Raw genomic sequence first — 26,500 nt, forward strand, 5'->3', positions numbered from 1 at the left:
TGGTGTTCAGCTAGGTCCACGGTGAGAGGACACAACACACCCATAAAACTGTGGTGGACGAAGAAGGACTTTTAAGTTCCCGAAGTGTTTGGCCCACTAGCTTCCTGTATGGGAGCCTATAGTTCTCTTATAACCAACATACTGGCAGTGCTCTAAAGAGACTCCCATCTGTCCAAAACGATGAATCACAGCTCTTTTTATTGTATCCACCGAATGACCCTGGCATATCCATTCCAAGGGCCAATAAATAATACTTTAAATTATTGTGCCTTCAAAATCTATACTCCAAGTATTCATCACTCAGCTTCCTCAGTAATCGTGAAGTCTTCCTCACGCAGGCACAAGATGTAAGATAATCTGCTAAAAACAGACGTAAGAAAACCTCTATTGATATTAATCATATGAGAACACTTTTGTTTCAGAACTGGCGTGGTTCTGGACATCTGGGCTCCAACGAGACCCAAATGCTGCAGAGCATGTTTTTGCTCTTAATATTCACTTTGGAATTTCCCCCAATTTCAAAAACAAAGTAGACAAAAATAAGAGAAGAGATTGCCATAGAAGGACATATTTCTGTCCCTGGGGAGATATAATGCAAAGTGTCCTGAACGCTATAAAAATAAGCGCTTTTTAACTCATCTAAATCATCAGGACATCAGCCATGCCAAACCAGTGGTGAATGAAGACATGTTTCCTTCTGTCTCGGGCAGAACTACTTTGGACAACTCTAGCCTAAGTACCAAGTTTCTTGGAAGGAAAGGGAATACATGATTAACAGAATGAAAAGTTGGCTTAGACAGCTTTTCTGAGCAAACATCTCTGTGGTGAGAAAACACTCATTTGAATCCACGGTCACCTTGGATTACCATTTGGGGCACTATCTGGCTCGCTCAGCGTACCCTGTAACTGACAGTGATCCTGCAGATGTGACATCACTAGAGGAAGTCACTCCAGGCTTACTGACTTCTTCACCAGGAACAGAGGGTTTCAGGAGAAGAGTTCATGAAGGGGCAGAGAGGCTCACAGACACCGAGTGGGTCTCCCCGACAGGTGATTGGTGACGGTAAACCACGCTTTACAGACCTTCTCAAGCTGGACGAGACATCCGCAGTGCTCTAGAAACAGGCAGTGTGCTTTAGGACAGGACTTCCTCCCCTACCTTCGTTCATTAGGTCCGTACTTTGCCCAGATGTGCCCGAGCAGACCGTATTCCCCAGTGCCGGCTAGTCGTGTTCCCTGATGTGAGGCATAAAATATTCCAATTTGTTCTCCTCCAAGCAATGAAAAAGTCACATCATCTAAAAGGACGTGGTACACGCTCCACAATTATGCTGGAGCCAAGTCTGTGAGTCACCCAGTGCCTGCACAAGACAATTTGGCTACTGGAAAACCCTGATTAATGGCATTTTTTGAACACAAGAATAACAACATGACCTGCCAACAATCACCCGTTTTTCATCGATTCACCATTTTCTGCCTCAGTTATTACCTATTGCCTTACCCTGAGACTATTTAGGAAGCAAAATGAAAATGGCATTGTAAGGCATATGAACCTCACATGTAAATGTGGCTCCTTCCAAAGTGGGGAGAGGGGGTGTGTGTGACGTCAGCCTTGTGACTGGAGGAAGAGAGTCCCCGCTGGAGGAGGTGCATGGACTCCCCTAGGCTGCGCTGGGAGCCTGGGGATTCTCTAGCCACTAATACAACTAATTTAATTCACCATCTGCAAATAAGTACCAGGTCCCCGAGTTCCAACCACATGCCATGCTCCCCAAGGACACACTGCCAGCAAAAGCCCAAGACCCCAGGGATGAGGCCCCCAGAAAAGTCCTTGTCTGAAGTCCTCTGAGCTCCCCTGCCTTGGCTTCCAAGGGGACAAAGCACCGAGTTTACATTCCGAGCTCCAAAACCACACCAGCCCTCGCCCGCAGCCTTAACACCACCAACGAAGAATTCATTCGCCACCCGTCGCCTGATTTGTAATCGATACAAGACAGCCCAGGCTGAGAAGTCACGAATTCCTGATTCCAAGCCCCGGCCGGGATCGCCATTCGTTAGGCAGAAGAGACCACAGGCGGCTGGAATCACACCAGCTGACAAGTGTGGAAGAGCGGCTGCTTGGAGTTTCCCATGCAGATCTCCAGCCACCCACAGGCTCTCTCCCCTCTCCACCTGCGCCCCCTCCCATCTCCACGCGCGCCCTCTCCACCTGCAAGCCCCTCCCCTCTCCACCTGTGCCCTCGCCCCTCTCCACCCACAGACCTCTGCTCTCGCCACCTGCAGACATCTCCTGCCTCCACTTGGGCCCTATTCTCTCTCCGCCTGCACCCTCTCCCCTTTGCACGTGGCCCTCTCCATTCTACAGACCTCCTTGACCTCTGAGACACTCTGCCCGGTGGCCCCCTCCCGACCTCTCCTAACTCTTTCTCCTAACCTTCCCCCCCGCCCCCGGTCCCCCGTCCAGCTGGCTCCAAGCCTCTGGGCGCAGCACGCGCAAGAAGGGCTGCCAGGTGGGCTGGGGCACCCTCCCCAGCCCGGCCCCACCTGCCCGCGCACGCAGAGCCCGTGCCTGCCGCCCCCACCCCTGGCAGCGCAGGATGCAATAATTACATCCTCATTATTTCTCTGCGATCGTTAGCGAGCGAGCCGAGAACAGCAACAGCCGCTGCCGGGGGAGGCTTGGTTACAAAACCCTGCGCCGGGAGCTCCGCGCTTAGCAACCGCCCCGAAAAAAGCCCGGTGCTCGCGCTCCCACTTGAAGAGCGGGGCGGCGGCCACCCCCTCCCCGCGCTGCAGCCGCCGCGACCCGGCAGAAGTGGCCCCTCCGCCCAGCCCGGCCCGCGCCCCTTGCAGGCGCAGCCCGGGCTCCCGGCCTCCCCCACCTCCGACCCTCCCTAATCCCGACCAGCGACCCCCTGCGCCCCGGTGCCCTGGCCGCTGCCCCGCGGGAGCCGGACGCCGCCCCCTCCTCGGGCTCCCGCAGCTCGCCGGCCGAGCGCAGCCCGTCCCGCCTCCGCGGTGCCCGCACCGCACCCACACCCCGAGAGCCCAGGGTCCGGGGACCCCCGGCCACCGCCGGCGACGCGCCCAGCCCAAGCGAGGGACGAGGCCGCCCGCGCAGCTCGGGACCCCGTGCCCAGGCTGCCCTGGGGTCCCTGCCCGCGCCCCACGCAGAGCCCAGACCCGCCGGTTCGCACCTTCCTCAGCGCAGACATCCTCGGGAGCTCAGAGTTCAGTAGGTCCGGGGCGACATGGCGCGTGGCCCGTCCGTCCGCCCGTCCGTCCGTCCGCGGGGCCGCTGCCGCCGCCGCCGCCGCGCGCTCCGACCGCGCTCGAGCCCGGCGCACGGTCGGAGCTCACCGCCGGCGCCTGCGCACTGGGCGCCCGGGGAGGCCGGGCGCGCTGGGGGGCGGCCGGCGCGCGGCGGCATCTGGGGAGGGGCCAGGCCCGCGCCCGGGGGAGCCCAGGCCCGCGCGCCGCGCCCCCGGCCGCCCCGCCCCGCCCCGCCCCGCCCCGCCCCGCCCGCCGGCGCGCAGGCCACGCCCCGGACGCCACCTGTTGCGCCGGGCGCCCGCGAGGGCTGCGGACGCGAGGAGCTCGGCCGGCGGTCCCGCGGTTCCGGCGCCGCCCGCGGGAGAGTGCCCGAGCGCCGCGAAGTTAGCGCGCGGATCCCACACGTGCCTCGGCCCCCGGGTCCCGAGGAGGAACGCGCGCCCAGGTGAAGTCGGCTCCGGACCCAGATGCTCCCTAGCCTGGGAGGACTCGGGAGAACATGCGGGCTCCAGCTGCTGGCAAGGGTGTGTCGCCGTTGTGTCCGTCCTGCGGCTGGGGGTGCCCCGAAGCCGAGCCTCCTCCTCCCTCCGTGGGCGCACTGTCCCCCACCGGTAACTGTGCGTGGTGTCCGCAGGGAAGACGGGGTGCACCATGGCGGCCCCAGGAACAGCCTTCTCTGTAGTAGGAAACCTGGGCGCGGAGCGGCAAGCATCATCCGTGGGGTCTGGCCGCCTCCGTGTGTTTGCTCTCAGCAACACCGAGAAGACAGCGGCCAAGGGAGGAGGAAGGGTTAATTCAGCACAAGTTGCATCGACAACCTGAGCGATCTGGACAACTGAGCGACATTGGCCGTATTTCGATAAACCTTCATTAAATACGCGGGAATGCCTTTCCAAGACCAGATGGCCGGCAGACAAGGAGGGTCACCCGCCAAAGACCTCTCTGCTCCGCTGGGAACCGGAGGCCAAGTGTCCTTACTCCCCTTTGCGCCCTTGCGGTAATGTGCCTGGAGCAGGTCAGGGGGGCCCCTTGTAACGCTTCTGAGAGAACACACCCCTCCACGTCTCCCCCTGGGTTGTCGGCAAGTCCGAGCTGCCAGAGCAGGGGGGCCGGCAAGATGAGGGTTCATAGGAAAATGGACAGGGACCAGAATAGGAAGCAGGTGATCAAAAATGTTTGGAGAGGGATGAACCAGCCTTTTCCAGAAATTCCAGGACCTTTAAACAAAAGCCCTGTCTCCATAAGAGTTCTTCTTCATAGAACTGATCACTCCTGTTAATCCATTGCATCTTATTTGACAGCAAAGGTCCACGTGCCAAGGGTTGTGGATACAGGATGAATCAGAGAAGCCTGTTCACAGTCGCATTTCTCTGCAGCGTTTCTAGCATCTTCCAATTTGTCTCTGCAGTCAAAACCCATGAATCATGTGTGCCAATCTCTACCAGAAGTCTCGATTCTACATCAGTTTTTTAACAAAAAAAACTTCCTTCCCTCCTCTCCATATTTGTCCCCAACCGTTCCTCTTTTCGAGATTCATGCATTCATTCATTCATGCTACAGCAACGACAAAAATAACGACAACGTGCCGAGTGTCTGTCATGTCTCCGTACGTGAGCCAAACACAGAAACGGCCACTGGTCCTTGGAGCTTGCGGTCCAGGGAGGGCGTCAGTTTTTAAAATTGAACAGTAATATCATTACAAATTACAACTTCTCAGAAGGACAGATGTGGGGTGTTGGTGGAGAAGGTAAAGAGGGCAGCTCCTACAGCGTGGGGTGTCAGGGAAGAACTCTTTGAGGAGGCCACAGTCGGGTTCAAGTGTTCCTTTGCCCCAGGTTCACCTGCAAGCAGGTCCTGAGACGTGGATGCGGGTGCAGGTAGTTTATTTGGGAGGTTGGCCCAGGAAGCTGGAAGAGAGCACGTCAGGGAGGAAGGGGAAGTGTACAGGATACGATATCTAGCCGGCCATCCCTGTAGATGTCTGGGGCTCAGTCTGGCTGGGGTCCCTGGGGGAACTCTCTGGAGTGCACCTCAGAACTGCTCGACCATGGCTTGGAGTGCTGGACATGTGTTCATCTGATTTCCATCCCCCAGACTCAGAACTGCTTGGCCATGGCCTGGAGGGCTGGACATGTGCTCATCTGCTTTCCATCCCCCAGTCCTACAGTTCCATCCCCACTGGCCTAGTGCGGGTTCCTCTGGCCGAGCAACTCCTATGCCTTCTAGAAAGACCGAGCAGTGGGTTTGGGCTACCAGCAGGTGAGTGCTGGGGACTGTGCAGCAGAACCACAATCCAGAGGACTGCTTGTGCCAGAGCCTGGGACAAGAGCAGGGAAGGGGCTCTAGGAAGGAGGAAGAGCAGGGAGGTGGAGGGAAGGGCAGGTGGGTCGGTGCTCTGACCGGTCAGAGTGAGGGGGACAAAGTGGGCAGAGGAAGAGTGGTGTGAAAGTGGGAGGAGGAGGAGTCCGGGGTTTAGAAAACCTCTTAAGGTCTCTGAATTTTATCCTGTATCCCTGCTCACATTTGAGCGGGGAAAGATACTCTCCACCGACCGTCATGACATTTGTGGATGAAGCAGTTTTATCTCTGCCTTCCCGATCTGTATACCTTTTATTTCCTTTTCTTCCTGCATGAGCCAGGACTCCGTCCCGTGCCATGTGAGAGACAGTGTGGGAGGGACACCTTTAACCATAGGGTTAACATGACCTTAGCCGCAGGGTTTCCATGGATGCTCTTTATGAAGTTGAAGAAGTTCCCCTTAGTTGCTTGTCTGATGAGAGTTTATATCATGACCGAATGTTGGATTTTGTCAAGTGTCCTTTCTGCGTCTATTGATAGGATCATGCAATTTCGTACTTTAGTTTGTAAAAGTGATGGATTACCTTCACTGGTTTTGAGTGGCAGTGAGGGTTTTAAAGACATTTTGGCTGCAATGAGAAGAGACGGACGGAGGTGAGAGTGAGGAAGACCGCATGCAATTGGGGAGCTCGGTCTAAATACCCGGGGGGGTTCCAGTGAGAGATGGTGCAGACATGAAGGCAGGGAAGGCCAGAAATGCTGCAGGGAGAACATCCTTGGCTGGTTTTCCTGGGCACATTATAGGGGGGAGAAAGAGAGGAGAAGAGGCTCAGTGATGATCCCACGCTGGGCTCTGCACGGGGGCCGATGGCACTTCAGGGAGATCACCGAGTGGTCAGCCTGCATGGGCATGGGTGGGGGGGTCCTGTGACATAGGAACAGGTGCAGCGAGGGTGGTGGCAGAAGACACGCTGCATGTGGCAAAGTGGAGGCTGACGTCGTCATCAATTCTTTCAAGTCTGGGTGTGAAAGACATTATCACCTTAGGACAGGAGGAAACTCTGGTTTCTGGGGAGATTTTGTTGTAAAGCCACCATGTCCAGAGTGGGCTTGAAGTCCGGTGGGGATGTTGCCAAAGAGAAGGAAAAGTTCAGGATGCAGCCTCATTGAGGACATGATTCCCGCACACATGCCCTCCTCCTGCACCAACATGTTTTACTTTATTTCTTGGAGCAGTTTCGGGTTTACAGCAAAATTGAGGGGAAGGTGCAGAGACTTCATACGTACTGCCTGCCCCCCCACAGCCCCCCACTGTCCACACCCCCACCAGATGGTGCCTCTGTCAAAACAATGAGCCCACATTGACCATCGTCACCCAGAGTCATAGTGAGCCCCATCAGGATTCACTCCTGGTGCTGGACACTGTGTGGGTTTGGACAAGACTCACCATCTCCTGAACTCGAAAGTCCTATTCAGCTGTTTAACTGATGCCTACCTTTCTGTGTCTCTTGAGCGTCCAACCTCACGTGTCCCACCCCACAGGCCCCACCCAAGGGTGCTCCTCTTGGATGTTTCCCATCTCCTCAGTGCGGCTGCAGCCTTCCAGTTTCCTGAACAAAATTGTGTAGATGTGTCACTCTCCTCTTCAGAGCGCAGACTGGTCAACACAAAAATCTCTTGCTCTGTCGTCGAATAGATCAGAAATCCGAGGACTTCTTCCTGCGAGCCCGGATGCTGCCGCCCTGACTCTGGCCACCAAGGTCCCTCTAACTGCAATGGCTGACACTGGTCTCCCTGCTTCCTCAAGGCCCCTCTGTGAGATGTATGTCAGATATCACACCTCTGCTCTCCCGGGCTGATGGTTTTCCTCCCTCGCTGGAAAGCGCAAAGTAGTATGATCCCCTCTGGGTCTTGTCCCAACACTGAGGCCTTTTTCCTGACAGATGGCATCAGTCCTTCTGTCCCCTCAAGAGTCTCAAGGGACATTGCTGCCCTTCTGCTGAGTGATCTTTGCCCAGCTATCACCGAGCCCTGCTCCCAGCCTGGCTCACACAACCTTCCTGACCATCCGCTTCCCCACGCTCGTGTCCGTGTGACATATGACATGCTGTGTGTCTCACTTCATCCTCTCCTGTCTGCTGTCATCAGGCCATTCACGACATGTTCTCAGCATCTTGAACAGTGTCCTGCATTGACAGACTCTGGGGAATATATTTTCCAAAGAGGTAAATTCAAGAAGAAGAGAACACAATAAATCCAGGCTGCAGAGAGGGTGCAGTGGGGTTGGACAGGGTGCCCAGGGAAGAAACCCACCTGGGGGAAGTGGACCGGCGGGGAAGAGGACAGCAGAGGGCAGGGGTCTTCCCCACAGCAGTCTGCGGGCTCTCTTCCTCCCCTTGGCCTTCACACCCCTAGTTGTGGAGTACCTGTGGACACCTGGGTGCACGGTGGGTGCTAAGTGGACCCCTGCACTGCCCCCACACCTACAGCACTGGCACCCCTGATTTGGGGCCACAGAACCCCAGGTGACACCTTAAGTGGTCACAGAGCCACAGGACCAAGGGGCCCCTCCCACTGAGTCTCCTCTTCCCTTGACCCCCTCCTGCTGACCCTTCCCGCTATCTTCCTATGACCACGTCCCTATGAACTCCTTCCCATGACCCCCTTTCCGTAGCCCCTTCCCCCTGAACCCCTACTCATAATACCTCCTTAAACTTACAGTGTTGTATTTCAATTATATTTTAATAAAACTGGGAAAAAATAAAAAATTCCCTTTTTTCATTTGAATACTGATAAACGGTAATAAGGAGAGGATATAGTTTAATAGGCTTTATATGAGACTGGAGTTCCCTGCGTCTTCTGACTTTCTTCTAAGGCACCAAAACCGGGAAGCCGGCTCACCCAGTAGTCACTCACTTCCCTCTGAGCATGCTCCAAGCACTAGCGCCCTTGGTCACGCCCACGGCACCCGCAAAAACCAATCCACAGCCGGGACTCCGCTGATTGGCATCCAGCGGGAAAGACCCTGGATCCCGATTGGGCACGCCTATTGTTGTGGGTGGGCATAGAGGGTCGGAATCCGGAAGCGTCGCAGCGCTACTTTGGCCCTGAAGCTGTTGGCGCCGGGATAGAGCTGGGGTCGCAGCATCGCCATGGCAGCGCTGAGACGGCACGGTATGTTGGGTAGGGGTCTGCGGGCGCGGGCGGGGGGCGCAGGTGGGTAGTGGGGAAGGGGACGCGGCCCTCCCAGTTCCTGCTCTCGGACCCAGACCCCGGACACCCGGCCCACCCACCGCCGGGAACCCAGAGCACGGGCCACCTCCTTCCAGGACCCCCAGCCCACTCTCCGCCCGGGCTCCATAGCCCTCCCTGTCCACCTCTCTCCCGAACCCCCGGCCTACCCCCCGCCCGGACCCCAGAGCCCTGGCCACCTCCCTCCCGGACCCCAGAGCCCTGGCCACCGCCCTCCCGAACCTCAGAGCCCTGGCCACCTCCTTCCGAGACCCCCGGCCCACTCCCGGCTGTACCCCAGAGCCTTGTCCATTTCCTTCCTGGATTGGGACCACCCACCACACAGACCCTAGAGCCCTGTTCACCTCCCACCCAGACCTGGGACCCCAGCCTACCTCTAGCTCGATCCCTGGCCCACCTCCTACCTGGTCCCCAGACCCTGACAGGTGTTGGGGAGGGTGGGGGTAGAGAACGGGGATCGCTGAGGGCCAGAAAGATCACCAGGAGTCAGGAGGACCCCCCCACCCATCCCCTTTGGGTCCCCGGTGTCTCTGGGATCCTCATCGCAGCCCTTGGTGTCCAGGGGCACTGGGCAGAGGCAGGGAGGCCTGTGAGACCCCAAAGGAGGGAGGAAGGAGCACATTTCCATGAGTGACTGTGGGATTGCAGGGTGGAGATGGGGCGGTGGACACTTCCCAAAGCCGATGCAGGGACCTGCGGCTCATACTGAGCAGTCTGCTTGATAACTGGAATTCCTCCCTGGGAACAGGTCAGAAGCCTTTTTGAGCCTCATTTTCTTCACCTGTAAAATGGACATAATTCTCTACCTTGTACCCAGCCTTTGTTAACTGATAATATTTTCAACCAGCACTCAAGGGGCGGAATACAAATGTATTGGTTAACATTTTGGAGTCTTAGAAACTGTATCTTCTCATTACCACTTAATCCTCAGCATTCAAATGACAAAAGGGAAGGTTTTGTTTATCCCCAGTTTTATTGAGATATGATTGCCATTCAACCCCATACCTGTTCCACGTGGGCAGCACAGTGATGTAACGTGCGTGGACGCTGCCAATGGTCCCCGTAAGTTAGCACCTCACGTAGTCTCCTTGTGATGAGGACTTGTAGGATTTCCTCTCTTAGCAACTTTCAGCTCTACCACAGAGCATTGTAAACTCTGGTCGCCGTGCCGTACGCGACTTTCTGGGAGTTACTAGTCCTACAGGACTAGAACTGGAAGATCGTACCTTCTGACCGGCTTCTCCCAATCCCAGTAACCACCTCCCCTTCTCTGGTAACCACCAGCCTGTTCTCTGCACCCGGGAGTCTAGGGTTTTTTTAGACACAGCAGATAAGTGAGATCATGTGGTATTTGTCATTGTTTGACTTATTTCGTTTAGGGCAAGGCTCTGAGGGTCAACCTATGTGGTTGCAAATGGCAAGATTTCCTTCTTTCTTAATGGCTGAATATACCACTGCATGTATACACCACATCATCTTGATTCATCCATCCTGGAGGGACTCTTAGGCTGTTCCATGCCTTGGCTCTTGTAAATAGCACTGAAATGAACGTGAGGATGCAGATATCTCTTCGAGCTCCAGATTTCATTTCCTCTGAACAAATATTCGGAAGTGGAGTTGCTGGATCACAGGGTAGTTCTGTTTTTGATATTTTGGGGAGTCCGCCTTCTGTAGTGGCTGCACCAACTTACATTCCCGCCAACAGTGCACAGGGTTCCCTGTCCTCCACGTCCTACTATTTGTTATTTTTTGCCTTTTTGATCACTGCTGTTCTAACAGGTCTCTCACTGGTTTGGATTAGCACTTGGTAAACAGTGGTATCGAACATCTTTTCATGTGTCCTTTGACCATCTTTATGTTTTCTATAGAAAAATTTCTATTCAGATCCTGTACCTACTTTCTAATTAGGGGGTTCGCACTTGTTGATTTTGGGTTTTGTCGCATGCGCATCAGGTGTCATTTCAAAAAAATCACCAGGACCGTCACTGAGAAGTTCTTTCCCTGTGTTTTCCTCTAGAAGTTTTATGGCTTCAGGTAAAAGTGAAGGTTTTTGAGACATTTCCTTTCTTATGTTGCTTGGACTGGTTCAGGCTGCCGTTATTTTTTTCTTCTTTTCTAAGTTTAGAATGGATGATTGTGGTTTTGCCCTTTGAAATGAAAAGTCAAGTGTCCATTATAGTTAATAAGTGCTTGCTTAAAGTAAGCAAAGGAAACTAATTTCTCAAAAAGGCAGAATATGGAGAGTACTAGAGTTCCCTTCTCTGTGGCTTCCTTTATGGGAAAACACCATGCTGGTGCCTCCCTACTGCACCGCATCCTGCTGAGTTTTGACTTCCCCGTAGTGAGCTCTAAAAACAGATCATCATCGGTTAAGATGACTTAATTTCTAACCAGTCAGATGTTAGGCTCCAAAAGGAACATTAAAACATCTTAATGAGTACTCAAAGCACTGTTTTTACACACACACACACACACACACACACACACACACACACACCATAAGTAGGACTAGAGAATCTGCAGGTTAAATTGAGGTTTGAGGTTCTTGGGAGCAGTCCCAACCCAGGTGGCCATTGTGGTTTTTCCTGGTTGGCTGATAAGCCCTGAGGGTTTCTTCTCCCTCACACAGGAGTCCTTCCTCTTCTACTATGCGTCCACCCCTTCTCTTCATACCTTCTCACCCCGTGTGTGTTTGTGACCCTTCCAAGCCTCACATTGAATGCTCTTCCCTCTGCAAGAAATCACGGTCCTCTCCTGTGCCTAGTCAATTGTAAAGGCCTTTCTCAGCTCACTGAAGAAAGCTTTCATTGTTTTCCGCAGTCAGGAGTCTTTTCTGAAAAGACCTCCTTTTCCCATTGGATCGGTGATAAAATTGTCAAACAAAGTTAGGTTGTTTAAGACGTTGCGGTTGGAAGGGTGGATTAGTATGTATTAAATGTAAGTGGGAAACAAAATATTAGCTTTCTGAGTCTTTTTAACGAGGCCACTGAAGAGCATGTCTCTGGGATAACACTCCCTCTTCCAGAAACACTTACGGGAGATTATAGTTGGAAAAACGTCTAAGCACTTGTAAATTCTGGAAGCATGCGGTTTGGGAAGTGTGTGGTGCTTGGAGAAGGCCGGGGCCGGTGCAGACTTGCGCTGGCATCCCTGCTCTCTCGCCGTCCAGCTGCCCTTCAGAGACACTGCTTCCCACAGTGGCTGCATCAAGTCAACTTCCCGCAGAACTCTTAACACTGGCTCGCACGGCAAATGCGTATTGAGTCTGCTGAGTGTGTGTGGCATCTCGTTCAGGCTCTGGGGACACAGCAGGGAAGCAAGTGCTTTGCTTCTAGGGAGGTTCCAAGCTGTTCCCTGGGCTAGGGTCACGGTTGCTGATGAGGACACATCCCAGGAGAAAGGTACTCAGCTCTGGCACGTGACACGGGCGGGCTGGCAGTCTGTCTGAAGCGGTGGTCCTAGGGTTTTTCCCTGAAAGGTTGCTCCCACTGGGCTGTGTATCCCCCTGATGCCCTAATTTCCCCTCAGACAGCGTGTCGCAGAACTCTGCGGCATTCATGGGGACGATGCTTTGCCTTTGCAACAATACTACTTGAGTAATTTTTTTTATTTAATGTGCTCTATTTTATGTGGGAAAATGTGTGAGCAGTACGAGCAGACATCTCCGGGGCCAGACTCCGCACGCCTCTGTGAGTGAGCAGACAGACGTGAAATGCACAGCCCTCCATGACTGACGTGAACCGCACGGAGGCCCGCACATCCTATGTGGTGGCTGGAGTGGCTTCCTCCCTGCTTGGGGAGGGCGGGCGCATATCCAGCAGGGAACAAGTGCTAAGTCAGGTGGGGTGGTCGTGCTCACGGGAGCCGGTGTTGGAGGAAGCGGAGGCAGCAGGACAGCACTTGGAAGCCGGGAGGGTCCCCGGCGGATCAGGGATCAGGTAGTAGCTGCCCTGAGGGCCGCCTTCCCGCCTTCCCCGGGGAAGAGGTGTGCGGCGGGTGAGCCGGGTCCCCATGTCACACAGCGCCACCCCTCAGCAGCTGCACGGTTAACCCTTCAGATGAGGGAGCAGGGTGAGTGTTCCCGCCACCTGCCTGACAGGCGCCTGTTCGTACCTTTCCGGACAGCGTCTTGTAGCAGGTGCGCAGCATCTCAGGAGGCGCCTCGTCCATGTGTAGAGGACCTCACTGCTGCACTCGCCCGGGTACGGCTTTGCTGCTTGGAGTGTGGACGGTGAGGATGGCGGCTCCTCAGACGGCGCCTCCCGAGAGTCTAGAGCGCCCCGTCCTCACCCCTCCCAGCTCATACTGCGTGAGGCTGTGCGGGCTTTGGCCCGCGTCTTACGGGAGGTGAGCTCCCCTGGCCCCCAGGACAGGGGGTGCTTACGTGCTGGGGCAGGGCAGCCTGGTGAGAGTGTGCTGTCCATTTTGGACCGGGAGGAACACACTCAGCTCCTGTCCCTCACTCCCTGCCACTCACGACTGCACCGTGGTCGCCCCTGTCCCTCCCTGCTCCCGTACTCACAAGATGAGTTGTAGGTGGAGAGGATTAAAGGAATGGATGCAAGTCAAGACCGTGGCAGAGTGCCTGTCCCCCAGCAGCACACCTGTCTCTCATCCAGCACCCCCACCCTTCAGTTAATTTTTGTTAATCCTAAGATGTCTCATCAAGATGAAACGGTCATCTCAGCCTCTCATGTTATCAGGATTAAGTGAGTGAGTGCCCGTGGCCCTGGCTTCCCACCTGCACGCGCTGGTACGTTGGTTGGGATCCTGAACCTGGCCCTGACCTGTCTCTGCCTGCACCTGCCTCCTGTGTTCATGAGGCCGGCTGCCAGGTTGGGGAGTGCGTGTGTGATGCAGATGGTCCATTGCTTTTTTTTTTTTTAACGTTTGAGAGACAGAGCACCAGCCAAGGAGGAACAGAGAGAGAGGGAGACACAGAATCCAAAGCAGACTCCAGACTCTGAGTCGTCAGCAGAGAGCTTGACACGGGGCTCCAAGTCGTGAACCACAAGATCACAACCTGAGCCGAAGTTGGGTGTTTAACCGACTGAACCACCCGGGCGGCCCTCCAGTTGCTTCTTAATAAGAATTTGTTCCCGCCATGACTGGTCTTCCCAGGGCGCACCTTGCCCAGGAGCCAGGAGTGCGAGCCACAAGATCCTTGTCCTCCAAGGACTCTCCTTGGATGAGATCTGAACTGTGGTGGCCTCAGTTCCAGATGACCGAGCTCTTGTCCTCATCCCTGTATCCATGACTCTGTGGGAGGGCTCTGTGGTCAGCATAACCTACCCCTCACCGTGGTGCTCTCTGTGGCCTGGGTGCTGAGGATAGCGTTCCTAGACCAGCAGGACTGGGATGGGGCATCTATGTGTGCATGTCTGTGTGTGCACATGTGAGTCTGTGCGCATGTGTGTCTGCGCTCGTGCATGTACATGTGTGTGTGTCTACCTGTGTGCATGTGTGTATCTCTGCATGTATGTACACATATGAGTCTCTGTGTGCATTGTGTGTCTGTGTGTATATCTCTTTGCACATGTGTGTCTGTGTATCTCCGCGTGTCTGTGTGTGCATGTGTGGATCTCTGCACGTGTGCATGTGCACATGTGTGTACACATGTATCCATGTGTGAACATGTGTGTCCATGTATGTGTGCCTCTGTGTGTGCGCACGTGTGTCTGTGCATGCGTGTGTGCATGTGTATCTCCACTGTGCACACACGTGTGTCTTCTGTACGTGCGTATCCACGTGTGTGTGCACATGTATGTGCGTGTGTATATCTCTGCATGTGTGCGCACATGTCTCTTTGTGTTCGTGTGTGTGCACACGTGTATCTGCGTGTACATGTGTGTATCTCTGCGTGTGTGCACATGTGTGTCTGTGTGTGTGTGTGTGTGTGTGTGTTCATACACCTGTGTGCACGTGTCTCTCCAGTCATACCTTCAGCCTTCTCAGTGCCGACGAGGTCCTCTGTCATCTTAGAACCTCAGGCTCTGGTTGGGTTGCACCTTGGTGGGAAGGAGCCCCCCGTTTCTTTGGGGAGCTGCGTGCTCGGTGCCAGCTGGCACAGGGTGACTGCTGGGGCACAGCTTCATCCTTATGCCTGTGATGCTTCTACAGGAGACATGGTCTGGCTTTACTGATCACAGAAATTGCCCAGGCCGGAGCCAGCAAGGCTGGATTAGCACCTCCACCCCATGGCGCCAGCTCCCCTGATGGCATGCTCCCTCCATCACACACGGCTGCCTTCTGCATCGTCACCGCCGGATTCCTGTCTGAACCCTTCTACCAGGCAGGCTTCCTGTGCTCAGTAAGCATTTCCTGAAGGAACGAATGAATGAATGAGTGTGCTCAATAAGCACTTTCTGAATGAATGAATGAATGAATGAGCTCAGTAAGTACTTCCTGAACACATGAATGAATGAGTGTGCTCAGCAAGTACTTCCTGAACAAATGAGTGAATGAGTGAGCTCAGTAAGCACTTCCTGAATGAATGAATGAATGAATGAACTTAGTAAGCACTTCCTGAACAAAGGAATAAATGAATGAATGAGCTCTGTAAGCACTTCCTCAACAAATGAATGAATGGATGGGCTGTTAGTACTTCCTGAATGAATGAATGAACTTAGTAAGCACTTCCTGAACAAAGGAATAAATGAATGAATGAGCTCTGTAAGCACTTCCTCAACAAATGAATGAATGGATGGGCTGTTAGTACTTCCTGAATGAATGAATGAATGAATGAGCTCAGTAAGCACTTCTGAAATGAATGGCCCAGCGACCAAATGCACAAATGGCTCCACGTAAACCAAGGGGGTTGGGTGAATGCTGGGTCCTGGCCGCCCAGGGCACCTGTGCTGGGGGTAGGGACCCTGAGCTGCAGGTTTCAGGCACCACAGGGATAGGCATTTGCTTCCATTAAAGACCCACCCGAGACTGGACAGCATAACTGTGGGAAGGGGCAGTTACAGTGGCAGGAGGGCCAGCTAGCGTGTTGTTGGGGGTTCGTGGGTATGTGGAGACGACGGGGAGTAAGGCAGCAGCTGCGGGGGACAGAAGCTTCCCAAAAACCCTGGATGTGGGGACTGACCTTGCAGGTTGGCAGTTACAGACTACTTTCTTCGGGATCAGACACGGGTCCGATTGGGGTGTGTGGACAGCAGGTTCCATCCCCCAGGGTGGGACGCTGCTGTTTAGAGGGTGGCGGGCCCTGTGATGGCACTCCCTGTAATCCTCAGTTGTCCCCTCCATCCGTGGGGGCCGTCCGGGGTTCTTGCGTGACACGGCCAGTCAGGTGCAGCCACAAGAGGACCCGGAGCGGAGGCTAGGAAAACCAGGGTTGTTACACTTCTGGCTCCTAGAGACAGGGGCACGACATGGGGATGCCCCAGGAAGGCCAGGAGGCAGGGAAGGATTCACACCGTGAATGGGCTTTGTTGGGCTTGGCTGGGACAGGCCGGCAGGGCATGGTAAACAATTTAGGACCAGCTAGTTTGAACAATTTTGGTGAGTTTTGAGCAATAAAGGTGGCCCTTCTTGCCTTGCACCAGGGCCCAGGATGATCAACGCTGAGGGTTGCTGCCCCTGGGTGCAGGATCTGATGGGGGAGGCAGGTGGAGGGGTCCTGCCCCTGGGTGCAGGATCAGACAGGGGAGGCAGGGCGGAGGGGTGCTGCTCCTGGGGACAGGGACAGATGGGGGAGGCAGGGCGGAGGGGTGCTGCTCCTGGGGGATGGGACAGATGGGGGAGGCAGGGAGGAGGGTGCTGCTCCTGGGTGCAGGGACAGACGGGGGAGGCAGGGCGGAGGGGTCCTGCTCCTGGGGGATGGGACAGATGGGGGAGGCAGGGAGGAGGGTGCTGCTCCTGGGGGATGGGACAGATGGGGGAGGCAGGGAGGAGGGGTCCTGCTCCTGGGGGCAGGGGGCAGGGGGACAGATGGGGAGGTAGAGTGGAGGGGTCCTGCTCCTGGGGGCAGGGCAGATGGAGGAGGCAGGGCAGAGGGGAGCTGCTCCTGGGGGCAGGGACAGATGGGGAAGGCGGGGCGGAGGGGTGCTGTTCCTGGGTGCAGGATCAGACGGGGGAGGTAGGACAGAGGGGTGCTGCTCCTGGGGGCAGGGGGCAGGGGGACAGATGGGAAGGGAGAGTGGAGGGGTCCTGCTCCTGGGTACAGGACAGATGGGGGAGGCAGATCGGAGGGGTGCTGCTCCTGGGTGATGGGACAGATGGGGGAGGCAAAGCGGAGGGGTGCTGCTTCTAGGGACAGGGACACATGGGGGAGGCAGGGCGGAGGGGTGCTGCTCCTAGGCGCAGGGACACATGGGGGAGGCAGGGAGGAGGGGTCCTGCTCCTAGGGGCAGGGGGCAGGGGGACAGATGGGGAGGGAGAGCAGAGGGGTGCTGCTCCTGGGGAAGGGGGACAGATGGGGAGGGATAGCCGAGGGGTGCCGCTCCTGGGTGCAGGACAGATGGGGGAGGCAGAGCAGAGGGGTGCTGCTCCTGGGTGCAGGACAGATGGGGGAGGCAGAGCAGAGGGGTGCTGCTCCTGGGGGCAGGGCAGATGGGGGAGGCAGAGCAGAGGGGTGCTGCTCCTGGGTGCAGGACAGATGGGGGAGGCAAAGCAGAGGGGTGCTGCTCCTGGGGGCAGGGCAGATGGGGGAGGCAGAGCAAAGGGGTGCTGCTCCTGGGGCAGGGGGACAGATGGGGAGGGATAGCCGAGGGGTGCCGCTCCTGGGTGCAGGACAGATGGGGGAGGCAGAGCAGAGGGGTGCTGCTCCTGGGTGCAGGACAGATGGGGGAGGCAGAGCAGAGGGGTGCTGCTCCTGGGGGCAGGGCAGATGGGGGAGGCAGAGCAGAGGGGTGCTGCTCCTGGGTGCAGACAGATGGGGTAGGCAGAGCAGAGGGGTGCTGCTCCTGGGTGCAGGACAGATGGGGGAGGCAGAGCAGAGGGGTGCTGCTCCTGGGTGCAGGACAGATGGGGGAGGCAGAGCAGAGGGGTGCTGCTCCTGGGGCAGGGCAGATGGGGGAGGCAGGGCGGAGGGGTGCTGCTCCTAGGGGCAGGGGGCAGGGGGACAGATGGGGAGGGAGAGCAGAGGGGTGCTGCTCCTGGGGCAGGGGGACAGATGGGGAGGGAGAGCCGAGGGGTGCCGCTCCTGGGTGCAGGACAGATGGGGGAGGCAGAGCAGAGGGGTGCTGCTCCTGGGTGCAGGACAGATGGGGGAGGCAGAGCAGAGGGGTGCTGCTCCTGGGGGCAGGGCAGATGGGGGAGGCAGAGCAGAGGGTTGCTGCTCCTGGGTGCAGGACAGATGGGGGAGGCAGAGCAGAGGGGTGCTGCTCCTGGGTGCAGGACAGATGGGGGAGGCAGAGCAGAGGGGTGCTGCTCCTGGGGGCAGGGCAGATGGGGGAGGCAGAGCAGAGGGGTGCTGCTCCTGGGTGCAGGACAGATGGGGGAGGCAGAGCAGAGGGGTGCTGCTCCTGGGGGCAGGGCAGATGGGGGAGGCAGAGCAGAGGGGTGCTGCTCCTGGGTGCAGGACAGATGGGGGAGGCAGAGCAGAGGGGTGCTGCTCCTGGGGGCAGGGCAGATGGGGGAGGCAGAGCAGAGGGGTGCTGCTCCTGGGGCAGGGGGACAGATGGGGAGGGATAGCCGAGGGGTGCCGCTCCTGGGTGCAGGACAGATGGGGGAGGCAGAGCAGAGGGGTGCTGCTCCTGGGGGCAGGGCAGATGGGGGAGGCAGAGCAGAGGGGTGCTGCTCCTGGGTGCAGGACAGATGGGGGAGGCAGAGCAGAGGGGTGCTGCTCCTGGGTGCAGGACAGATGGGGGAGGCAGAGCAGAGGGGTGCTGCTCCTGGGGCAGGGCAGATGGGGGAGGCAGGGCGGAGGGGTGCTGCTCCTAGGGGCAGGGGGCAGGGGGACAGATGGGGAGGGAGAGCAGAGGGGTGCCGCTCCTGGGTGCAGGACAGATGGGGGAGGCAGAGCAGAGGGGTGCTGCTCCTGGGGGCAGGGCAGATGGGGGAGGCAGAGCAGAGGGGTGCTGCTCCTGGGGCAGGGGGACAGATGGGGAGGGAGAGCCGAGGGGTGCCGCTCCTGGGTGCAGGACAGATGGGGGAGGCAGAGCAGAGGGGTGCTGCTCCTGGGTGCAGGACAGATGGGGGAGGCAGAGCAGAGGGGTGCTGCTCCTGGGGGCAGGGCAGATGGGGGAGGCAGAGCAGAGGGGTGCTGCTCCTGGGTGCAGGACAGATGGGGGAGGCAGAGCAGAGGGGTGCTGCTCCTGGGGGCAGGGCAGATGGGGGAGGCAGAGCAGAGGGGTGCTGCTCCTGGGGCAGGGGGACAGATGGGGAGGGAGAGCCGAGGGGTGCCGCTCCTGGGTGCAGGACAGATGGGGGAGGTAGAGCAGAGGGGTGCTGCTCCTGGGTGCAGGACAGATGGGGGAGGCAGAGCAGAGGGGTGCTGCTCCTGGGGGCAGGGCAGATGGGGGAGGCAGAGCAGAGGGGTGCTGCTCCTGGGTGCAGGACAGATGGGGGAGGCAGAGCAGAGGGGTGCTGCTCCTGGGGGCAGGGCAGATGGGGGAGGCAGAGCAGAGGGGTGCTGCTCCTGGGGCAGGGGGACAGATGGGGAGGGATAGCCGAGGGGTGCCGCTCCTGGGTGCAGGACAGATGGGGGAGGCAGAGCAGAGGGGTGCTGCTCCTGGGGGCAGGGCAGATGGGGGAGGCAGAGCAGAGGGGTGCTGCTCCTGGGTGCAGGACAGATGGGGGAGGCAGAGCAGAGGGGTGCTGCTCCTGGGTGCAGGACAGATGGGGGAGGCAGAGCAGAGGGGTGCTGCTCCTGGGGGCAGGGCAGATGGGGGAGGCAGAGCAGAGGGGTGCTGCTCCTGGGGGCAGGGCAGATGGGGGAGGCAGGGCGGAGGGGTGCTGCTCCTAGGGGCAGGGGGCAGGGGGACAGATGGGGAGGGAGAGCAGAGGGGTGCTGCTCCTGGGGCAGGGGGACAGATGGGGAGGGAGAGCCGAGGGGTGCCGCTCCTGGGTGCAGGACAGATGGGGGAGGCAGAGCAGAGGGGTGCTGCTCCTGGGGGCAGGGCAGATGGGGGAGGCAGGGCGGAGGGGTGCTGCTCCTAGGGGCAGGGGGCAGGGGGACAGATGGGGAGGGAGAGCAGAGGGGTGCTGCTCCTGGGGCAGGGGGACAGATGGGGAGGGAGAGCCGAGGGGTGCCGCTCCTGGGTGCAGGACAGATGGGGGAGGCAGAGCAGAGGGGTGCTGCTCCTGGGTGCAGGACAGATGGGGGAGGCAGAGCAGAGGGGTGCTGCTCCTGGGGGCAGGGCAGATGGGGGAGGCAGAGCAGAGGGTTGCTGCTCCTGGGTGCAGGACAGATGGGGGAGGCAGAGCAGAGGGGTGCTGCTCCTGGGTGCAGGACAGATGGGGGAGGCAGAGCAGAGGGGTGCTGCTCCTGGGGGCAGGGCAGATGGGGGAGGCAGGGCGGAGGGGTGCTGCTCCTAGGGGCAGGGGGCAGGGGGACAGATGGGGAGGGAGAGCAGAGGGGTGCTGCTCCTGGGGCAGGGGGACAGATGGGGAGGGAGAGCCGAGGGGTGCCGCTCCTGGGTGCAGGACAGATGGGGGAGGCAGAGCAGAGGGGTGCTGCTCCTGGGTGCAGGACAGATGGGGGAGGCAGAGCAGAGGGGTGCTGCTCCTGGGTGCAGGACAGATGGGGGAGGCAGAGCAGAGGGGTGCTGCTCCTGGGTGCAGGACAGATGGGGGAGGCAGAGCAGAGGGGTGCTGCTCCTGGGTGCAGGACAGATGGGGGAGGCAGAGCAGAGGGGTGCTGCTCCTGGGGGCAGGGCAGATGGGGGAGGCAGGGCGGAGGGGTGCTGCTCCTAGGGGCAGGGGGCAGGGGGACAGATGGGGAGGGAGAGCAGAGGGGTGCTGCTCCTGGGGCAGGGGGACAGATGGGGAGGGAGAGCCGAGGGGTGCCGCTCCTGGGTGCAGGACAGATGGGCGAGGCAGAGCAGAGGGGTGCTGCTCCTGGGGCAGGGGGACAGATGGGGAGGGAGAGCAGAGGGGTGCTGCTCCTGGGGCAGGGGGACAGATGGGGAGGGATAGCCGAGGGGTGCCGCTCCTGGGTGCAGGACAGATGGGGGAGGCAGAGCAGAGGGGTGCTGCTCCTGGGGGCAGGGCAGATGGGGGAGGCAGGGCGGAGGGGTGCTGCTCCTAGGGGCAGGGGGCAGGGGGACAGATGGGGAGGGAGAGCAGAGGGGTGCTGCTCCTGGGGCAGGGGGACAGATGGGGAGGGAGAGCCGAGGGGTGCCGCTCCTGGGTGCAGGACAGATGGGGGAGGCAGAGCAGAGGGGTGCTGCTCCTGGGTGCAGGACAGATGGGGGAGGCAGAGCAGAGGGGTGCTGCTCCTGGGGGCAGGGCAGATGGGGGAGGCAGAGCAGAGGGTTGCTGCTCCTGGGTGCAGGACAGATGGGGGAGGCAGAGCAGAGGGGTGCTGCTCCTGGGTGCAGGACAGATGGGGGAGGCAGAGCAGAGGGGTGCTGCTCCTGGGGGCAGGGCAGATGGGGGAGGCAGGGCGGAGGGGTGCTGCTCCTAGGGGCAGGGGGCAGGGGGACAGATGGGGAGGGAGAGCAGAGGGGTGCTGCTCCTGGGGCAGGGGGACAGATGGGGAGGGAGAGCCGAGGGGTGCCGCTCCTGGGTGCAGGACAGATGGGGGAGGCAGAGCAGAGGGGTGCTGCTCCTGGGTGCAGGACAGATGGGGGAGGCAGAGCAGAGGGGTGCTGCTCCTGGGTGCAGGACAGATGGGGGAGGCAGAGCAGAGGGGTGCTGCTCCTGGGTGCAGGACAGATGGGGGAGGCAGAGCAGAGGGGTGCTGCTCCTGGGTGCAGGACAGATGGGGGAGGCAGAGCAGAGGGGTGCTGCTCCTGGGGGCAGGGCAGATGGGGGAGGCAGGGCGGAGGGGTGCTGCTCCTAGGGGCAGGGGGCAGGGGGACAGATGGGGAGGGAGAGCAGAGGGGTGCTGCTCCTGGGGCAGGGGGACAGATGGGGAGGGAGAGCCGAGGGGTGCCGCTCCTGGGTGCAGGACAGATGGGCGAGGCAGAGCAGAGGGGTGCTGCTCCTGGGGCAGGGGGACAGATGGGGAGGGAGAGCAGAGGGGTGCTGCTCCTGGGGCAGGGGGACAGATGGGGAGGGAGAGCCGAGGGGTGCCGCTCCTGGGTGCAGGACAGATGGGGAGGCAGGGCTCTGGATGGAGCAGTTTGCACATGGACGTGACTGCCCTGCTTTGCTCTCTCTTAAGACTGGGCTGCCCTGGGAGTGGTGGTCTCCGCAGCCAGAAAGTTTTAAGATGTCAGAACATCATCACCCAGCTCATCCTGGAACAACACGGGTTTGAAGTGCATGCGTCCACTTGTACGTGGGTGTTTTCCGGTCAGAACCGTGCAGTGCGATGAGTGTGTTGTCCCTTCCGAGCGGCTTTCCTAATGACCTTCTCTTCTCTCTGGTTTCCTTTGTTGTGAGAACGCACGACAGGATACATGTAGTGTACAAGGCAAGTGTTCATCGACTGCTATTGGCCAGACTTCTGGTCAAGTTTAGGGAGACTCACAAGTTCTCCTGACGGGGAATTTCAAGGACACAAAGGTCCATGCCCAAACCCCACATCGTTCAAGGGGCAGCTGTACCCTGAAGGTGAACTGCGCGCAGCGTGTGGTGACACTGGCCTTATCCTAAGGGCTCTGCCCGAAGGCACACGTGAAGTGCGTGGTCCACAGTCACAGCCCGGCTGACGGTGACACAGAGCAGCACCGACAGCCAGCATGGGAGGGCATTGTTTGGGGGGAGGCCCACGCGTGCCTGGCTCGGGGGCTGGAGAGGAGGCGCCTGGAGGAGGCCCAGTCCCCAAGTGGAGGTGGCTTTAGGGACACCCGTGGGGTAACGTTGGGCAGTGGAGGGAGTGGGCACTCCCCAGTGTGCTTTTGCGCAAAGCAAGCGGTTAACCTCCCTACTCGTGCCAGTGACCCGCGGCCAGTCTCACCTTGTGCGCTTTGGGCAGAATTCGAGATCTGAGCGACGAAGAGCCACTCTTCGTCGAACTGGGAGCGATAAAAGTTCTGGAGTAAACGTGACGGGTTATCCTGGGTCCCCAGGATGTTGAAGCAAGTTTCTCAAGGCCCTTGCTGGGCCGCGCCCTGGTCCGCGGCGTGTCCTTCGGGGTCCCGCGTGGGGCAGGGCTCCGCCGTGCCCACTGGTGGCTGATCCAGTCAGTGATGTTGACACTCTGCAAGAATTAGAGACAAACTTTGGACTTTTCATTAATGTGAAAGTTTGGGAGAAAATGAATATTCGGTGTACATCAATCCTTACACGGGAGAGCACGTGTCACTCGTGGTGTATGTTCTAAGTACGTCCCATCTGAGAGCAGTCTCTGCTTCTATTTTGAGTACTATTTCCCTTTTAATGAGTATTTCAGAAAGCTTGCCAACTCTTGCTTAAATCTTAGCTCATCATTCTTACATTTATGATTCTATTATGAAACTCATTAAGAAAGTGTCATTTATTAAATTAACATATTATACTGAACTTTTCTATCTTGTGAAGTGATATAGTGCTATTATCAATTTATTCCTTTATTCCTTGATTACAGACAGTGGTTAAACGCCTTGCTTCATTATGGGGATAAAATGGAAAAATAAAACATTGAACATTGTTGAGAAAGCTATGGATAGGCTGGCAGGTACCAGGCAGGCATTTGAACGCCGTCTTTGCGGCAAAGATAAAATTCAGAACGTGAGATCCCAAGAAATACAGTAACCGTGAGAAACGTAAAGCGTCTGTTAAAACAAGATACTCAGAAGTCATCCATTTCAGGATGGAAAGGGGCGATGGCTCGACCTGGCTCTTGCTGAGATGGGAGATTTCTCCCTTCTCGCCGGAGCCGTGACTAGTGCGTGTGTGTCTGTCACTGGTGCACTCTGGGCGGTTTTCCTGGCGTCAGGCCAAGGTGAGGACAGGGCACGGTCTCTCGGCCACGGCCACCGAGCTTCTGTTTTCAGTAGCAGTGTTTCTGGACTATGATTCCGGGAAGCCTGTGGTTTGCAGGGATGAGAACGCAGGTTCTGACAAATTTGCCTGTAGAATCACAAAGGAGTAAACACTTCTCATCCGCACCAGACAGCTCTCCAGATGTATGGCGTATACTTAGGAGGACTAAATGCACAGCCGCTCCCCCACTTTAAATAAAGTAGACTGTGAACACAAATACTGAGGGGAACCTGTATTACTTGGTGATCCAAGTGAACTTTTTTAAGAGAAAGAAAAACATTCCTGATATTGATGGGGGGGGGGGGTAACTTCCTCAGTGGTGTCAAAGGTCATGGGGTGCTTTTTCTGTGCCACCTTTTATAATTCTCTTTTGCTTTTTTCAGAATGGAATATTCTAAAAGAAAATGTTCCTATTTCCTTTCCTTTTTTCATAAGAGCTTTTTCAAATGGAGCACACAGCCATTTTCCCCTATTGTGAGACTGCCTGGCTAGGAAGTGCTGCAGAGTGCAGCCAGCTGTCCTGCAGGAGCTCACCTGGGGGCGAGGGGGGACTCACCTGCGGGGACTCACCTGGGGGGGCTCACCCGGAGGAGCTCACCTGCAGGGACTCACCTGCGGGGGCTCACCTGGGGGGCTCACCGGGGGACTTACCTGTGAAGGCTCACTTGTGGGAGCTCACCTGCGTGAGCTCACCTGGGGGCGAGGGGGGACTCCCCTGCGGGGACTCATCTGTGAGGGCTCACCTGGAGGAGCTCACCTGCAGGGACTCACCTGCGGGAACCCCCCCCCAGGGGGACTCACCTGCGGGGGCTTACCTGGGGGGGGGGGTCACCTGGAGGAGCTCAGCTGCAGGGACTCACCTGCGGGAGCTCACCTGGGGGGCTCACCAGCGGACTTACCTGTGAGGGCTCGCTTGTGGGAGCTCACCTGCGTGAGCTCACCTTCGTGGGCTCACCTAGGAGAGCTCACCTGCGGGGACTCATCTGTGAGGGCTCACCTGGAGGAACTCACCTGCAGGGACTCACCTGCGGGAGCTCACCTGGGGGGCTCACCAGCGGACTTACCTGTGAGGGCTCGCTTGTGGGAGCTCACCTGCGTGAGCTCACCTTCGTGGGCTCACCTAGGAGAGCTCACCTGCGGGGACTCATCTGTGAGGGCTCACCTGGAGGAACTCACCTGCAGGGACTCACCTGCGGGAGCTCACCTGGGGGGCTCACCAGCGGACTTACCTGTGAGGGCTCGCTTGTGGGAGCTCACCTGCGTGAGCTCACCTTCGTGGGCTCACCTAGGAGAGCTCACCTGCGGGGACTCATCTGTGAGGGCTCACCTGGAGGAACTCACCTGCAGGGACTCACCTGTGGGAGCTCACCCAGGGGACTCACCTGCAGGGGCCCACCTGTGGGAGCTCACCTTCGAGGGCTCACCTAGGAGAACTCACCTGCAGGAGCTCACCTGCAGGGACTCACCTGCGGGAACCCCCCCCCCCCCGGGGGGACTCACCTGCGGGGGCTTACCCGGGGGGGGGGTCACCTGGAGGAGCTCAGCTGCAGGGACTCACCTGCGGGAGCTCACCTGGGGGGCTCACCAGCGGACTTACCTGTGAGGGCTCGCTTGTGGGAGCTCACCTGCGTGAGCTCACCTTCGTGGGCTCACCTAGGAGAGCTCACCTGCGGGGACTCATCTGTGAGGGCTCACCTGGAGGAACTCACCTGCAGGGACTCACCTGCGGGAGCTCACCCAGGGGACTCACCTGCAGGGGCCCACCTGTGGGAGCTCACCTTCGAGGGCTCACCTAGGAGAACTCACCTGCAGGAGCTCACCTGGGGGACTCACCTGGGAGACTTACCTGTGGGGGCTCACTTGTGGGAGCTCACCTGTGGGAGCTCACCTTCGAGGGCTCACCTAGGAGAACTCACCTGCAGGAGCTCACCTGCAGGGGCTCACCTGGGGGACTCACCTGTGGGAGTTCACCTGGGGGGCTCACCTGCAGGGGCTCACCTAGGAGACTCATCTTCGGGGGCTCACCTGGGGGAGCTCACCTGGGAGGGCTTACCTGCTTGCCCTCCAGAAGCTTGCTGCACACCGCACACATGGCATTCTCAGGCTTCTGCTCTAACATCACGTCAAATGGGAAAGCAATTCCTTGAAATGCTGCCGTTAACACCTTTGTTAAAAATGGAATATACTCTTCCCTTTTTATGCCCGAATGTGAGATTTAAACCCAGTAATTGCGTTGAAGAAGAATTAACATTTGTAGTGAGTAAACACACACACACACAAGGTCAAAAGGTGCATTTCAGCAAACCAGAAATGAAAGACTTTTTAAAAATGATGCTTTGCTATGTACCAGCATCCTGAAAGACATAATGATATGGTAAAACCTTGGTTTGCGAGCAAAGATCATTCTGGAAACATGCTTGTAATCCAAAGCACTTCTTCTACGTGAAAGTGAATTTCTCCAAAGAAATAATGGAAACTCAGATGATTCGTTCCACACAAAAATATTCATATAAAAATGATTACAATACTGTAATATAATACAAAATAATAAAAATAAACCAACTGACTTGCACTTATCTTTGAAAACCTTCATGGCCAGCGTGAGGAAGACCGGAGAGAGGAGGGTTAGTTACTATGTAGGATGACTTCCACTGTC

The 26,500-nt window shown here is 57.8% G+C and overlaps 1 protein-coding gene across 4 annotated transcripts in view; it reads left to right on the forward strand.

The window, feature by feature from the left end:
- The first annotated feature begins 8,663 nt into the window (after positions 1 to 8,663).
- ERICH1 (glutamate rich 1) overlaps positions 8,664 to 26,500 on the forward strand; it is a 58,115-nt gene continuing 40,278 nt past the window's right edge. For 3 of the 4 annotated variants that reach the window (XM_047091081.1, XM_047091082.1, XM_047091080.1), the window contains exon 1: positions 8,664 to 8,745. In XM_047091081.1, the coding sequence (XP_046947037.1) occupies positions 8,724 to 8,745 (22 nt within the window). In that variant the 5' untranslated portion in view covers positions 8,664 to 8,723. Of the gene's footprint in view, positions 8,746 to 14,943; positions 15,134 to 26,500 lie in introns of all 4 variants that reach the window. The other variant, XM_047091083.1, reaches the window with a different exon arrangement.

Source organism: Lynx rufus, unplaced genomic scaffold, assembly GCF_022079265.1.
Source record: "Lynx rufus isolate CCGP_SWC_20201006 ecotype Redwood Valley unplaced genomic scaffold, mLynRuf1.p SCAF_3, whole genome shotgun sequence".
NCBI classification, from domain to species: domain Eukaryota; kingdom Metazoa; phylum Chordata; class Mammalia; order Carnivora; family Felidae; genus Lynx; species Lynx rufus.